At 42.3% G+C, this 16,052-nt stretch overlaps 1 protein-coding gene across 1 annotated transcript; it reads right to left on the reverse strand.

The window, feature by feature from the left end:
• Positions 1–2,583: 2,583 nt before the first annotated feature.
• Positions 2,584–14,149, reverse strand: pdgfbb (platelet-derived growth factor beta polypeptide b). The gene is made up of 8 exons (XM_076753581.1): positions 13,284–14,149; positions 9,320–9,416; positions 8,181–8,237; positions 6,915–7,108; positions 6,604–6,786; positions 5,263–6,118; positions 4,524–4,674; positions 2,584–4,364 (listed from the first exon to the last, which is right to left on the reverse strand). Exons 1-7 carry the CDS (start codon positions 13,347–13,349, stop codon positions 4,541–4,543), a joined length of 1,587 nt encoding a protein of 528 aa, XP_076609696.1. The 5' UTR covers positions 13,350–14,149; the 3' UTR covers positions 2,584–4,364; positions 4,524–4,540.
• Positions 14,150–16,052: the final 1,903 nt, after the last annotated feature.

The raw sequence follows: 16,052 nt of genomic DNA on the forward strand, positions 1-16,052 counted from the left end.
TTACATGAATTTTAAAGTTACAGTTTTCTCATTGGCGTTTTAAAGTGTACATTTGGGCAAGAGTTTAAGAAATGATGGGGTCCTCTGTCCTCCAAACACCAAGATGAGAGAAAAGAACAGAGCATGAACAGGCTTTCAGTTAAGTAACACTGAAGCTGCTCCTGTTCTGCATGGATGCACATTCCCAGAGGTCCTCCACATGTTTCGACACCTGATTTCACACACACAAACTTGTCTCCATCACTTCGGAGGGCATTGCGTGCAATAATTCTCTAGAGATACCTGCTCCACACTTCAAACAAAGCCTGATCTTAACCCCTTGGCGATACCTTGATGAGTCCATACACCGTCACTTCATCTTTATGATGGCTGGCTTTTTATCCCATCTTTAATTGTGGTGGTTTGAAACAGTAGTGAATGCTTTTGCTGTCCAACATGGTCCAGTTCACCTATCCTGCATTTTTTGGGACCAGATAACCAGGTGCACATGCAAACAGAGAGGGTAGGTCAGCTATAGGTTGAAATGAAACCTTGGGGAAAGTAGTTTTAGTATAACTGACAAATGCACGAGTAGTCAAAGGCTCCGATGGCTCATCTTGAGTTCAGAGAGGGTATAAACTCCAGGAACAACCAATGAATTACAACACAGTTAATATTATGTAACAGGACTTGACTGTAACTAGCTAATGATAAAGGTTTGGTCATGGTTCGTAAACGGGTTGTCCTTTGTTAAACTGTTCATCAGGTTCTGGTCACGATGGGTCATTATATTGTTCCAGTGGTTGTTTGCTGGTTAGGTAACAGTGCTGTTGAGACCCAACAATCCACATCATCCTTTAAGGTCAACCAGTCAGCTATGAACCATCTTGTGTCTTTAGTCACAGTTTCTGGTCCCTCGGAGACCCTCCCTCACTGTCATGGTGGTTGACCCCTGTGTGTGTCTGAATGAGCGTGAGCATGCCTGTGTGTGTTTGTCACAGTCAACAAGCTTCCACGTACTCCTCTTCCCTGTTCTTGTTTGAAGTCCGTGGGGGGTTGGGAGCTGTTCGAACACCCGCGGAAAAACAGGCATCCCACCTCGATGCTGAATTTGGAGATGGTCTGCTGTTTAGAAGTAGAACGTCTGTGTGAGATTGACAGTAGGGCAGCGGGAGGTAATGCATGAATACACACTGAATCGAAGCAGTCACATAAAGGGGGATTAAGGATGAGACGCGGATGCTAGAAAAGCTTTCTGCAAAATTGTCATTCGGTGCAGACTTAATCCTGGTGATTTCTTTCACAAATTAAGATGAAGATTGTGGCTCTTTAAGCCCAAAATGTGTGAAGACCATAACTACAAATGCATATGTGTAGTGTAAATTAGCCCTGTTAACTTTAAAGATGGTTTAAACCCGAGGGTATTAGCATTTTCATGCTTCAAAGCCATTCCTCGTATGATTCCATTTAGACAGGGGAGCAGATGAGTTCTTGACTTGATAATTAGCAGACATAACTTTGCAGCTGCCTGCTGAGTCGGGGCTTTTTTGCAGCCAACAGTCAAGTGAGTAAATGTGAAAATCAAACCACAAAGAGAGTGCGTGCCAGAGTTCACCTACACTACACACAACCCCCACTTTTTCTTCTCTCTCTCGTTTTTGTCACATTGAACAAACCTGCAGTCCTGAACTCCTGTGAATCTGAGGAGTCAGGATGTTGTCTCTGGAGAGCTGCAGATGCACTGTGTAGACACAACACGGCAAACCGCCTAAATAAACCCACCTGTGTTCATGAGGTGGTAAGAAAGTTAGAGAGTTCATGGTGTCGTACAGAAGTCTGGTTTTATCCTCCTGACTTCTAATGTGTCCTCCAAAATATTAGTGTTAAAAAACCACCAGCTTCATGACCAGGATGCAGCATGAAGGATTGTTTTATGTGTTTTATGGTAAAACGGGGCTGTTGTGAAGCTGTGCACTAGAAGTCAAGGTTTGTTTGGAGACACACTTTTGTCACAGTCATTTATGGTACCAAGAGGATGAATCTGGAGATCTTTCCTCTAGTGCCACCATGAGGGCATTTTTTACTTTCAGTTGAATGTTTTGACAACTATTGGATGGTGAAAATAGTACGACACATTCACGTTCCTGTAATAACTTTGCTGATCCCTTATTTTTTTCATCGGGCACCATCAGGTACAAACTTGCCCACAACTTTCATTTACGACTAAATACTCACAAAACTAATAACATTCCCATCAGCCTCAGGTGTACTTTGTGTTTAGTACAAATTAGCACATTATAGCATGCTAACTAAGATGATAAACATTATACCTGATTAGCAGCAGCATGTTAGCATTGTCATTATGAGCATGCTGATGTTAGCGTTTAGCTCGAAGTTGCCAGCATGGCTACAGTCTTGTTAGTCTTGTTAAAATCAGTTGGTTCATTTGCATTCATTGCTGGCCCGGTGGCTATTTCTCTGAACTGAATATTACACTTTTCATAGCAAAACTTTGGAGGCTAATTCATGGATATGGAAGGCAAACTGTTAAAAAAAAAAAAAAAAAAAACACAAAAAAAAAAAAACACAAAACAAAGTAGATTTGAGCACATTAGCTTCTTATATCCATATGAAAATAGCATTAGGTGGCAAAGTTATCACAAACTTTCTGTTTTTTCATCATTTCTTATAATAAAACAGACAAATTCAATAACAGTTGTAAGTTGGCATGAAGAACATATAAGCCTTTTTTTTCAATAACTTAAGATGTTTGGCTGATTATAGATTGATAGCCTCACCAGTGTGTTTCTTCATGTTGTTACTACTGGAAACACACAGGACAAGAGAAAGCAATATCTACATTTGAAAGCTTTTTGCTGTCCTTTAAAATTTTTGGATTTCCTTGTTTTGACTCTTTTAGTTTCCTGTAAATTCAATGTCAACAACAATGTGGTGAAGGTTAATAAAACCAAATACAGTGGGGGCACTTCAAGAAAAATGTGTTGTAGGTAGGTGTTTCTTTCTCCTCGTCCCAGAGTTTAAAAGGAATGTGACTGTTTCTACCAAACATGAATCAGTGGAAGAAAGACAGATCTTCATTAAAGAGAGAAACAGAGAGATGCCTCTACATGAGTACTGAGATGCATGACAGAAGTGTAGGTGCGGGCACAAGCCCATACACACACTATACCACACACTTATGCATACAAAACAAACACATGCACACACTTTTTGGACACAGAAGTTAAACACTGCATGATCCTGGGAGGTCACAAAAGGTTTTGATCTTTCTGTTTTCTGTTTGAACCACACAGCCGTCATGAAGCACTGTTACTTATCTCAACCACATCTGTCACCTCGTTTGCAGCGTTTCGATAGGAAGTTAATCCACAGTAATGGTAGAGATAAATAAATAAGAAACATAGCACAATGTCAGGTCACAAGTGTAATGCTATCACCTAGTATCCAGATAGCACCTTTTTCTGCACACCTGTGATGAGATTTTGAAAAAGACAAAACTCACGAATGCAACATTTTCTGTTTTTGTTCTCTGATCACATCTGTATGATTCCAGTGTTTGCAATGAGTTAAATAGAATTAAATATGATTAAAGAGAGGCTATCGCTGTTTGGTGGAGCTAATAAATGATATCAGGCCCTGGTGGGGTAAATCTGCACAGGTTTATCTTCCCAACACTGAGCTCTCAGTGTGTGACTTCTATCACACTTGAAAATACTGCTCATTTTAGCCACGTCACTTGTTCCTGAAGTCTATCGATGATTGTCTCTAAGATTATCCAAACACAATACAACAGATTCTTCAATGACACAAGAGAGTCGTGTCCATTTTTACGTCCATTTTCCCACCGAATGCACTTTGTAGTCCAGTCTCATTGTGGTTTTCACAAAGCAAGTCTCTCAGCTACAAACTTTGTCATTTAAACCCGGTATAGACTCAGTTTTCTCTAAGTATAAGTGCAGTTTCTCTCTGTTGATATCAAAACAAGGCTTCCAGAAGAGATTTGAAATTGCACTATTTTCCACAGTTCTACAGCGATGCAGTCTCAGTCCCCCCACAGGTACTGTGCTTGCACACAATTTTGTCAGTCTTCGGGTGCCCCTCGTTAATTCATACCAGCAACTGTCGTTGTAGAGGCAAGTGTTCTCTTGTCAAGGTCCACCTTTTATTTATATCCCATCTTCTTCTTACTCTCCTCTTACTCCTTACAGGTGTAGTTACAGGTTCACCAGACAGTCATTAGTAGTGTTACGGAGGAGATCTCACAGGACGAGCAGGTTACTGACAAGTGAATAAATACTTATATGAAGGGAGTCACTCTGCTTCACCTCTGGATCCACGAAATGCACCAAGTTCACTTTGTGTCCCTGAGGGGGAAACATAAGGGGACATACTTTAAACCTCACACACAGTGGCACAGTGAATTAAATATCCAATGCATTAATGTTAAGTAAATAGAGATATTACATTCACTTATTCACTGTTCGGTTCATAAATTCATTCATTCTAACATTTTGTGAACTCACCTGGGTTTATTTTAGTTCTACATTAGCATTGCTCTCATAGCTGCCTTGCTGATCCGTTTGCGATTCTTCCTCATCCTCTTCTTCGGACGGGCTGGGGGTCTGGGGCCCGCTGGAGCTGATGGCTGCCGCGTGGTCGTCGTAGATGTTGTCACTGTCAGAATCAGATTTACATATTACTAAAGAATCCCCAAAAATCTATGACTTTCTGTGTCACGGTTCTGTTACTGTGAAAATACTGTTGAGATCAAAATGTACAACAGGACGGCAGAGTAGGGCTGTACTGGACAGCTGGAAGAGATGAATTCATAACATTTTTCTGTCTGTTCATTCTGTTTCAACCCCTAAGCTGTGTATGATTGCTTCTGACTCCTGTGGTCCAAATTCCAACGCTCCTCCAGAGCATTGTAAAGTCTGAAAGTCAAAATTTATTGTAAAAAGATTTAATCATCTCCACAATTCATAACACATTTTTATCTAATGAAATATTCAGTTCAGTCCATATTCGCTGGAATGAAGACTTTCAAAAACATTTTCACTGCAGTAAAAACACTATTTGCTGCACACAAAGAGGCACGCACCAGCATTTAAGAGGGAATCTATCTGAGCTCTAACACAATTACAGTAAATTATTAAGTTGTTATTTTTAGGGTGAGGTCATCCTAAAATAAGATGGGACAAATCCAACACTTCATTCAATGGAAGCATCAAAGGTAAAAAAAAAAACAATGATGTGTATTACCTGGTTTCTGTGTCGTTACTGTTTGCAGATGATGATGATGATGTTTACCATGCACGTGATGCTGACTGTCCATCTCCATTCCTTTCTGCCTTTCCTCCTCTTCTCGTTTCATCTGCTGCTGCCTCAGTATCTCCTTCTCTTGGTCTAGTCTCTTGTGGAGAAGTAGAAGCTCTTTTCTCTCCTGCTCCAGTTTTTCCTCCTCAGTCTGTAATATCCTCACCTCCTCAGGAGTCTCATTGTCTCTCCGTCTCGCCTGATCTCGAGGCTCTGGATTGGGCTCTTTGGTCGGTCGGAACCTGCTCCCGGCTCTCTCACTGGTTGCCTCAGTGGGACTGAGCTTGGCTTGAGGATTGTGAGTCGCAGGATGAGAGAAACCACTCGTGTGGCTCTTTGAAAATTTGGATTTGTCTTCTTGCCATAATGGACTCAGTGTTTGTGTGCCTTCGTCCCTGTTCCCGTTTCCCTCATGATCTTTCCCTTCAGTCCTGTTGGGCAGCAACCCGTCCCCACCTTCTACCAGCTTGTTCTTTACCTCAACACCAACATTATCCACTGAGGAAACAGTCTTGTTGCCATCTGAGATCCGACCATTCTTCCTCTGTGCATTCTCTGGATTCCCACTTTGGTCTTTAGTCTCAAGCAGCCCGGTGGAGTTGTGTGTCCAGTGTGGAGCAAAAAGAACAGCCTCTCCAGAGCGAGATGAGTCGTCCCCAGCCAGGCTGTACCCTTCTCCTGGCTGAGTAAAGGTGTCTCCTCTGGGGTTCCAGTGCTGCTCCAGGAGATCCTCCAGGTGGGCCCTCTGGTTCTGCTTCAGCTCATCCCACTGATGGAGTTCATCCTTGGAGTGCATCTTGACCTTTGACAATAAAAATCAACAAAATTCAGTTCAGCTAAATCTCAGTTTAGCCCATAGACACTCTTCCAACATATTAATCCTAAACATTTGCATGAATCCAGTGTACCAGTCACATGTATGCTGTGGGCATCTGTATGACATCCATACAAAATTAGAGTAAGATTTTTCAAGGTGTTTAATTCTACTGTTAAATTTAAGTCGGAACATCTACTTTAAAATCAATCCACTAAATTATTGCTATTACTAAAAAACCATGAAGGCCACAAAAGAAAATTGATTACACACCTTAGCTTGAACAAAACTGATTCAACTAATATTGTAAAACGTACCAATTTCAAAGCTAGGATGCAATTTCAAAGCTAGGATGCATAAAATAGTTTATAAAATAGTTTAAAATTATGTTATAATTTTGTGTCATAAGTTTTTTGTTTTGTTTTTTTTTTTTGCATGCTTAAGGTGTGAAGTACATAGCATTTGTCCTGCACCTGTTCATGTCCGTAGCTGAGTGTCTGGTTTCGATGCTGGTGGCTGTGCTGTCTGCGAGATGACTTTTTCTTGGGCGCAGGTGGACGTGGAGCGGGCTGACATCGGCACTCCACGTGATCGAGCACTGACACCACTGCTTTAGCATAGGTGGGTCTTTTGTTGACATACTCAATCTTCATGACCTGGAGAGGTTGAGAAGACGATGGCAGTCAGCGGATAATAACACAAACATGGCGCCTGTCTGGGATGCTGTACGTGGAAATGTTCAGCCATTTGTGTTCTGTGTGTGTGTGTGTGTGTCGTTGTTTACCTGCAAGTATCTGGTGTGTGTGACGACAGGGACACACTGCAGGCTCTTGGTGTTGCAGCAGCCAGAGCAACGCTGCACCTCGACGCATGGCGGCCACAACAGGAAGTTAGCGTTGCTACGGTCCAACATTGCCCTGGTGATCTCTACCACCTCTGTACGAACTTTACACAGAGCCTGCTGAGCTGGCTGGGCATCTGAAGGATGAGACATGACTGAGTGTGAGCACGGATGGATTACGAAGCAATTGCTCCTAAGCACAGACACGTAAAAATCTCTTTGCTGTTGTTTTCAAGATCAAGATCAATATTCCTTTATTTGTCCCGCGAGGGGAAATTCCAGAATACAGCATCTTAGTTGCTGTGCTTCTCTTTGCAGAGGCCTAATTCATTCATCAAACATTCATTTCCAATGCTCATTCATCCACAGTGACTCACCTGGCTTGTTAACATTATGGAGAAGTGCCATAAGAAGTTCTCATTATTGAAGCCCATTGTACCATTTTACACAACAGTGGCTATGATTATGCAGCTCACCTACGACTATCCTGCATTAGCACAGCAGCCTGTCTCTAGCAGCTGTGAAGCGGAAACATCCAGGCGGATTATAATGTGAGACTCATGCATTTCAAATCAGCAGATATGCTGCAACCTCTTCTAATCTCACTTTGTTGATTAGTACATTGTGTTGGTCTGTTACACAGAAATATGAGGGAATTTCACTCCACTTTGCTTCACAAAGGCTCACTGCTCGATTAGACTGTTCTGTTTGATCATACAAGGACACAGATAAGATATCGGGGCATAGTTTACATGACGATTAATGTAGGGTCATTAGTATCTCCTCATGCTAGAGGGAATCCAGCAAAGTCACCCACTGTTGTAGATTGGTGTCTAGTAATTCAGACATCTGCTTTATCGTGATCACGAAAAAGGTTAATGGGAAGGATTTTACCGTGTCACTAAAGCCATACTTGTCACATTAATCAACTCCCAGGAAGTGGGACCAAACACACGCGCACTAATGAAGATGAGGTACTTCTACATTCACAAGGAAAATCAGGAATCCTCCATGCCAGCACCACAACCCTCTATTAACCTATTTATGAGGATGAATACTGAGATATTCAACGGATGCATTCGTTGTCAGCTATGTTGTGTTTTTTAAGATTGAAAAAAAGCCACATGAGAGTAAAAGCAGTGATGCATCCATTCACAATACACAATAAACTGGTCTTTCAAATGGCATAAAAGGAAGGAGGGGGCTCACCAAGGCTCCTCGGTAGTCTATGACCTCCATTGGCTGCAGAAGTCCCGTCCTCCTCATCTGAGACAAAACAATAAACAAATGCAGCATTTGACTTATGTAAACATGGCAGCTGATTTATGAATGGTCTGTTTTTGGCCTATGGAGTATATTTTATTCTAAGGCCTTATAGCGCCCTCTGCATGCAGCCGTGTAAATGGGAGCATCAACAGGAAGACAGACTGGAGAGGGAGAAACAAAGAGGGTGTGGGGCTCACATGTGAGCTTAAGCAATTGTTGCACCATTATAATTCAGACTTTGTGTATGTTGGTGTGTGTGTGTGTGTGTGTGTGTGTCAGTGTGAGTATATGTTTGTGTTTGTCTGAGTCAGTTTTATTACTGGTGATGTTTACAAGTCACAATTAGGCGAGAAAAGTAGCTACTTATTGTTGTCATGCTAGTTTTCAGGTCATCTTTGCAAAGCCCACTCCCCTTTTATTTATCCATTTTCTGCAATTAAAATTGCACGTCATTCTATAAATGACAAAGAACATCTTTACATAAGTCAGCATATTGACTGCATTAAGTTTGTTGTCTCTGCATCACTGGGGTCCATTTACTGAGCTGTTGAGTGAAAACAACATGTACCGTATGTCTCCACTGGCATCTGTTTGGGAATTAAGAAAATCTTTGTGCTTGATTTCAAAACATTATGCACTTTATTTTGAAAAGATTTCACATGTCCACAGGTTGTACAACTACTTCCTACTTTGGTTATATGCTGCCTTTTTGATGTGTACACTGCATGCAATGAAAAGCAGGCAGTTATGTTTCTCATGAGATTGTTGCCGACATATTCCATACTTCCCGCCTTTGCATTTGCAGCCAAAATATATTTTTTTATGAAACTCAATAAATGCGCTCCAGATACACAAAATTACGGATGCCACCAGTGTTAAGTGAAACACTGTTATTATAAGTAGATGCAAAGGTAATGGAATAAGATTTGAAATGGAAAAGGGAAGATTTAGATTAAGTTAAAAACTGTTAGGTGAAAGTTTAAGATGTTATTATGATTAAAACAAGAACAGAAACAGAGCATAACTGTGTTAGGATTCATAATAACACCCATATGTATGAACAGTAATGGTCTGGTCTTTACCTACGGAGTCACTGAGCAGCAGGAGCTGAAGGTCCTCTATGGAGGAGATGGGGCTGTTTCTAACCAGCTCCACCAGGGCTGCAGGCAGAGGGTCCCCCTGAAACACATGAGTACATAGAAATCAATATCAGTGACCAAAGAAATACAATACGACACCCTGCACCATCTCAGATCATGACAATGGGAAAAGGAATGTAAGCATTTAGACATTTTGTTCAGCAGTACACATGATGAGAAGAATAGCCATTAGCATGAAGATATGAACAATATCAGGCTGTGGCTCCACAGGAAACACTTCTTTGTTGGAAAATTCATTCTTATGGGATTTATTGATAATAACAAAAGATATGATGCCATGCCGACACACCAAAAACCAAGCAACAGCTCTGCTCTGTGATTCTATGGACTGACTGTGGGTTTAACCCCCCGAGTCATTAATGGGTAAGACAGCTTGGGTGGGGGTGGGCGGGGTGGGAGTATTAACCAAAGCAGACACACAATGGTCACTAAGAGAAGGGTGAATGACTATTGGCGTTGTGTCTTCTCATCTGCTAACATTTAGGGGTCAAAGGAGTCAGGAAGGAGTCAGGAAGTGGGGGAAGGAGTGATATGGAGAGGAGGAGAGAAGGGAGGTGGATCTGAAAAAAAAGAGGGATAATAGATGAATAAAAGACGGGTTAAAATGGACAAAGATCAGACATGGGTCGAGACACTTCCTCACACTGGTTTAAATGCTGTGAATGTGGTCTGTCAGCTCACGGTGAGATGGACCCCGTGCAGATGGTCTCAAAGCAGCACATGTGCTCTGGCTGGTGCACCATTAAACACAATGTTCACTGTCTGATAATCAACATTCATCAGTTTTTGGAAAAACGCAATATGTGAAAGGTTGTCTGCCTTGATATTTTTGTGTCTTTGTGTGAGATTCAATTCAGGTTCTGGAGAATATAATGAATCCCTACGGGAAGCAGGTTTTAGCCAAAGGAAGCAGCCAGCCATGCATGAACATGTATTCTCATCCTGCCCATACTGTACAACTGACTTTCCCCCATTGTTGGTTCTCTTTTCAGAGTCAAGTTATACAGCAGGGAAATGCCTTCTGGATTACGCTCACATCTCTGCCGCAGAGCTGCCGATGCCCCAGAGGAGTCATCACGATGATTTCTTCCCTTCGCCAAACGGAGCAAATCTGCCCGCTTGGCTAATTGTGTCTGATGTTAATTATAGGATGTGCGCCTTTGTTCGCGGCGGTGCCTGCTGTCATGACGATTTGTGCAGCAGGAAATACTAAATAAACACTTTGGTTCTGATAAACAAAACAGATGTAAACAGATTCAGAAAGGTTCAACTCCGGCATGATAATGACATATTCAAGATACTGAAATAGGGGGAATTTCATATGACCTGCGCGTACGTATACAGGAGTATAAAAGGATGACATGAGTAAGCCTAAGGTAATCCATGCCTTAAAGAGGCTCTGTGAAGTATAACAGGTACGGAAGCGCCCTATTCATTTTGACTGCTGCTCTACAGCAACACAGAAGACTTCTTCTTCTCAGAAACTGAATCAAACTGCTCTCATATTGTTGTCTGTATACTTTTTGCCATCTAACAAAGACCAAATAAAAAAAAACAAAACAAAACCCTTTTGACACAATCCAGCACTATTCACCTGAAACCAGCTCCCATCCCCTGAAGGGCTATTGGACACATTGAGGAATGCCAGGTACAGGCAGCGGCTGCAGTGGGCAGGGGAGGAGAGGGAACATCTAATTGTACATAATTAGGGGGTCGAGTTTGCTGCCGGCGCAGCAGCAGCAGCAGCAGCACACGTGTGAGGTTTCACATGTCGTCAATGAAACTATGCCTACACGTGCGCAAAACTGGAATGTGTGAATAAATGTGACGTTAATTAATTCCATTGTCATAATTTAGCTGTGAGTTGGAAAGGCGCCTGATGCAAGTAAGGATAATGATGAGTTTGTGTTGGTTGAATTGAAATGTCTCGTTGGTGGTCTATTCAATGTATATGCTCAGCATAAGCAGCACTTCTTACGTTGGCAGGTTTTTGAATTATCACCCACTCAGAAGATTAGATGTGTCTCAAACACGTTCTCTCACAATAACGTCCTTTTCATAAGACGTGATTGAACGTTGTGTACAGGCTCCATCATTTCACAGCTGCCATACTGTAACTTTAAAATTAAACAAGGGGAATTCCTGGTTGTATACCTCAAAGCCCTTGAAATCCTCTCCCTCTAACACTCTCGGGCTGTCAAATGTGAGTTTTCTTTTACATGTGGTGCTGCAGAGGCCATTAGATGAAACGAGGGCTTGATGACAGGAGTTTAAAGCCATCCATCATAACTGTGTTTCACCCTAACTCTGCCTTTATGTGATGGAAGACTATATGCACACACTAAATTCTATGGGTTTAGTGAATTAAAGGAGGAATGAAACCGCTTTTCAGGCCAGTTCATGATAAGAGACGAATCTTATATATTGCATTAACAGCTCACTTCCTGCTAGGATTCTTGTGTTTGTGAGCATTGTTTCCAATCCTTTTTTATTATCTTAACTCTACCTGCCAGCTAATAGTTTCCGACATGTGCAGAAGTCGCTCAGTCCAGCAAGCAAACCACCCCTTCCATCTGACTAGATGAAAAAAAAGAACTAAGGCAAACTCACAAATGGGCTGTGCCCTCTTTGCTGACTTGTTTAAACCTCCACTTCCCATGTTAACTGTGTGTTTTGACTTTATTTACTTTTACAAGTGACTGACACTGGCAGTTCATTGTGGAGAAGAATTGTCTTGGTCAGAAATCTGAACAGAGGCAGAAATACGGATTACATCAGATTCAATGAGCATCAGAAACTATATATATGGACTTTGTTTTAGCAAGAGAGGCCAATATTTTTTCTAAAATGAGCATAATGTCAGTTATCGTCAAGCCTCACTTGACCTAGACAACACCCTGAGTAAAGATTGGTCTTCCTGTTTGACCCCTGACTTTGCCCATCAACCTTGCACCCATATTTCACTACTGCCTGTTCATTTTCACACGTTTTTAATAAAGTTTTATTCAGACTCAACTGTATTGAAATGGAGCAGCAGTGGAGAACTGGAGGCAGACACAGGAGTAATAAGAGCATAGCCTGAGTCCATGGCAATATCCCTTAACTCAAAAAACCCTTTTGAGCTGCTCAAAATTTTCAGCTGCTCTTGTCTGCATTTCAGCTTTCAGACACCCAACACTGAGCATGACATGTGATTAACATTGTGTTGATGCAGATATATTTCACACTGGGTGTAAACGTTAGAAAAAAAAAAAAACTGTCACTGCAACTGTGGTCTCCCCTGGTCATCTACCATAAACAACATGTGGCCTCTATAACATGATGTTACAGTGTGATGCTGCTCTCTGACTGATTTATGGCCTCGCTCATCATCTGGAACCGCATCCATGCATTCATCACTTCTCCCACATGGAGCATCCAGCTGTAACAGAGCCTATCATGGCAGCCTCTGTTTGCTGGCTCATCACCCACAGAGGATGACCTCTGCATGTGTCTGCCCCTGGGCATCCATTCATAACGCCAGTTAATGAGAGGAATAACAGTTATGTTCTGCAAGGATCTCACCACTCTCAAGCAATAAGGGAAAGAATGAATTTTGTTATGAGACTAGACTGAAGCAGGTGCACGAGCTCCAAAGTTCTAAAATATTCATTACATGCAGTATTTTACCATATTTTATGATGCTGAAGTGATAGAAGTTGCTGCTATCTTTAAACAGAACAGCACGTTTATATATGATAGCAAGCTTTTATGGTATTTCCAATAAGACTTACTCGGGTTTTTAAGTATTGTTATGATATTCGTTAACTTCTAGATGCTTCTAGCTGTTACAGTGAAGGTGAAGGACCTCTAAAAGTTTGTCAAAGTGTGACTGACGCACACTCACCTCGGCTACGCCACACCGCAGACACGCCGCCAGCAACGCGAGCAGCAGCTGTACCCACGAGCTCATCTTGCTGCCCAGCCTCGAGCCTCTTCGACGGACCGGGCATTTATGGAAGCGCGAGAGTCCCTCTCTCCTCAGCACTGCGCGCGGGGGGACAGCGGCTCGCCCTGCGGAACTGCGCGCGCGTAGACCGCCTGTGACCACTGTGGCGTCTCCAGCAGAGATATCCGAGGAAAAAGAAAGCGTTCGTGCTCGCTTGGGCACTTCTAACTTTTAAGTCCCACTTGAAAAGTAGAAAAAAAAAATCCTCCGTGCTGGATAAATGACAAACCTCCAAGTTCAAACTCTTCTTCTTCAGCGTGATGCTCAGTCTTCTCTATTTAGTTCAGCTCGCGCACAAGTGCGCGTTTTCCGCTACAAGCGCAAGTGGATTGCGATACATTTAATTTAAGAAAAGATTTAACGACATTTCCGTGCAACAACTTTCAAAACTTCACAAGAAGAGAGAACTATCCAGGACGGAAAGTGAGTACAGGTTAAATTATTCCAATGACAATGAATTAAAAATCCAGCTGACTTCTCTTTTCGAAGGCTCTCTTTAACCGTGTCGCGTCCCAAAGCGCAGCTCACAGGCTGAACGTCTGAATAACGTCGCACGGTAGCTTGCGGTCCTCTCCTTCCAAGGAGTCTTATCAATAAGCAAAGCTCTGTTTGGCTCGGTGCGCCTCAGCCCTGGACCTGCCTGATTACGCAGCGCTGGTGGCGGTGGTGAGGGGAAGAGCAGATTTCCAAGAGTCTGCTGCTGGTCCGCTCAGCAGTATCTCTCTCCCGCCCCCTGCCTGAAGAATGGGCGATAATCTGCGCACAAAGAAGCGACATTAGCCCACAAAGCCTCACACCAGCCACTCTGAGCAATATTTCCTCTGTCGTGAATCATTTATGCAGATATTCCTGAGGCTGGGCCAAGTGCTGTGGGCTTGTCTGTTCCTCTGAATTCTGTTAATGCCACATGATCTGAACTCTACCACAGAATGAGAAGTATTAATGACTCTAAGTAAAAATGCGAACCTAGTTGCAGAGAGTAGACTAGACTAGCTTATTACATACAGTATGTAAAGTCAAATTGGCTCCAACTTGACAAATACAACAGTAAAATGCTGCTAACACACGAATCATCAGTATTCATAATCTAACAATATCACATATATACTTTTCAGAATTTAAGCACATTTATGTATTTTGACTTGAGTACAATTTCCAGTAGAAGCACTCCACTACCCTCAGATTGAATACACAGGGTGTGAATACTTGCTCCCCTCATGCTGTCCACAAGTGCACGAGTGCACAACACGTTCATTTTAGAGTGCAAATGTAGACAAATTCTGGCTCTGACGGATATGTAATTACCAACAACGTTGTAATCAACTGTTAGCAATTTCAAATAACTGTTTAAATGATGATAATAATCATATTTGTCAACAGTGAGAAAGTTTGCTGTGTGAGTTTTTCACTGAAAAGTTAAAGATTCATGACTCAACTTGCACTCGCTGTTTTAATTCATGAAGTTTATGTAAAACAAAAGGTGCTCTAAGCAAGGTCAGCACTTATGAATAACCCATGACCCAGAATTGAGCCTATTGCATAACAGACCTTTATGCAGGTACTATTACTGGAGAGGTCACAGGGATAGTTGCCATGCCAACTGACTCCTCTTGTTACCTCAGCATCACCGCTAGCTGGCCTATCAGGAAACAAAAGGTGTTTCTAAATATCACAGGAGTTATTCTCAGAGTCCTGACCTTTGACGGTCGCTGATGTTTAGGGAACATTTTTGAACAATGCCTGACGGTGACTCTGAACGCTCAAACTCAGCCGGCCCCAGACCCCGAAAATAGTATGTCAGCAAGCCAACCTTGAGGACGTATGATGATCGATGACAGGAGGGAAAGAGCAGGAAAGTTTTTATCAGGGAAAAAAACATTTGAAAGGTGAGGCGCATGAAAGAAGAAAAATGCTCAATAAATTCATACATTGTTTGTGTCTGAAGGCATTTCAGGGAGATCCTCAGAGTCTGCTCAAACACCACTGTGCTGTGGCTACAAACAAAGTCCCCACAGTTAGTCTTTTCTTCCAGTTCAATCATGGCTCGGTGAATAATAGGATGCCATTGTTTTTCTAACAAGAGTCAATGGAGGAAACGGCATGAGCTATGGGGCTATATTTACACTCCGTTTCATATTCGCACGTTTGACCAAGGCCACCGGCAGTATGGGGTAACAATTGTGACTAAGGATACCAGAGCAATGCAGCACTAAGGAAACGCCAGTGATGTAAAGCGAAATGATCAAACTGCGCGTCACATTTTTTTGCATATGTAGATGTAAAAACGGTGTGGCTTTCGTTTTCATTCTAAAGTTCCAAAGATACTCTTTGAAGGGAAGAAAAAGGAGATAAAATAGAAGGTTTTAATGGGTTTTTGATAATGTTCTTCCTCACCGTTGCACCTTTGCTGTGAGCATTGCCAATTTTATGACCCTGCACATGTGAAAACATATTTTATTTCATGCTGTGCTGGTTGTGGCTTTAAAAACAGGAGTGTGTGGTGTGTTTGGTTTCTATGGAAAAAGGGAAAAGGAGGAGGAGGAGGAGGAGGGGGGAGCGCAGGTTCTTGACTAGAGGTAGGGATTTTCCCATCAGGATGTGCATGCATGTCACACTGTAGCTGACTCTCTCTCTCTCTCACACACACTCACACACTCACACCTGTGC

Source organism: Chaetodon auriga, chromosome 16 (genome assembly GCF_051107435.1).
Source record: "Chaetodon auriga isolate fChaAug3 chromosome 16, fChaAug3.hap1, whole genome shotgun sequence".
In the NCBI taxonomy this organism is placed as follows: domain Eukaryota; kingdom Metazoa; phylum Chordata; class Actinopteri; order Chaetodontiformes; family Chaetodontidae; genus Chaetodon; species Chaetodon auriga.

Bases quoted from the DNA above. Each gene is read 5' to 3' on its own strand.
- pdgfbb (XM_076753581.1), bottom strand. From the start codon at position 13,349: ATGAGCTCGTGGGTACAGCTGCTGCTCGCGTTGCTGGCGGCGTGTCTG. The intron at 7,109-8,180 runs GTGAGCCCCCTC...CTCATCCTTCAG, and splicing joins TAGACTACCGAGGAGCCTTG to ATGCCCAGCCAGCTCAGCAG. The intron at 4,675-5,262 runs GTAATACACATC...TGATTCTGACAG, and splicing joins AGTAACGACACAGAAACCAG to TGACAACATCTACGACGACC.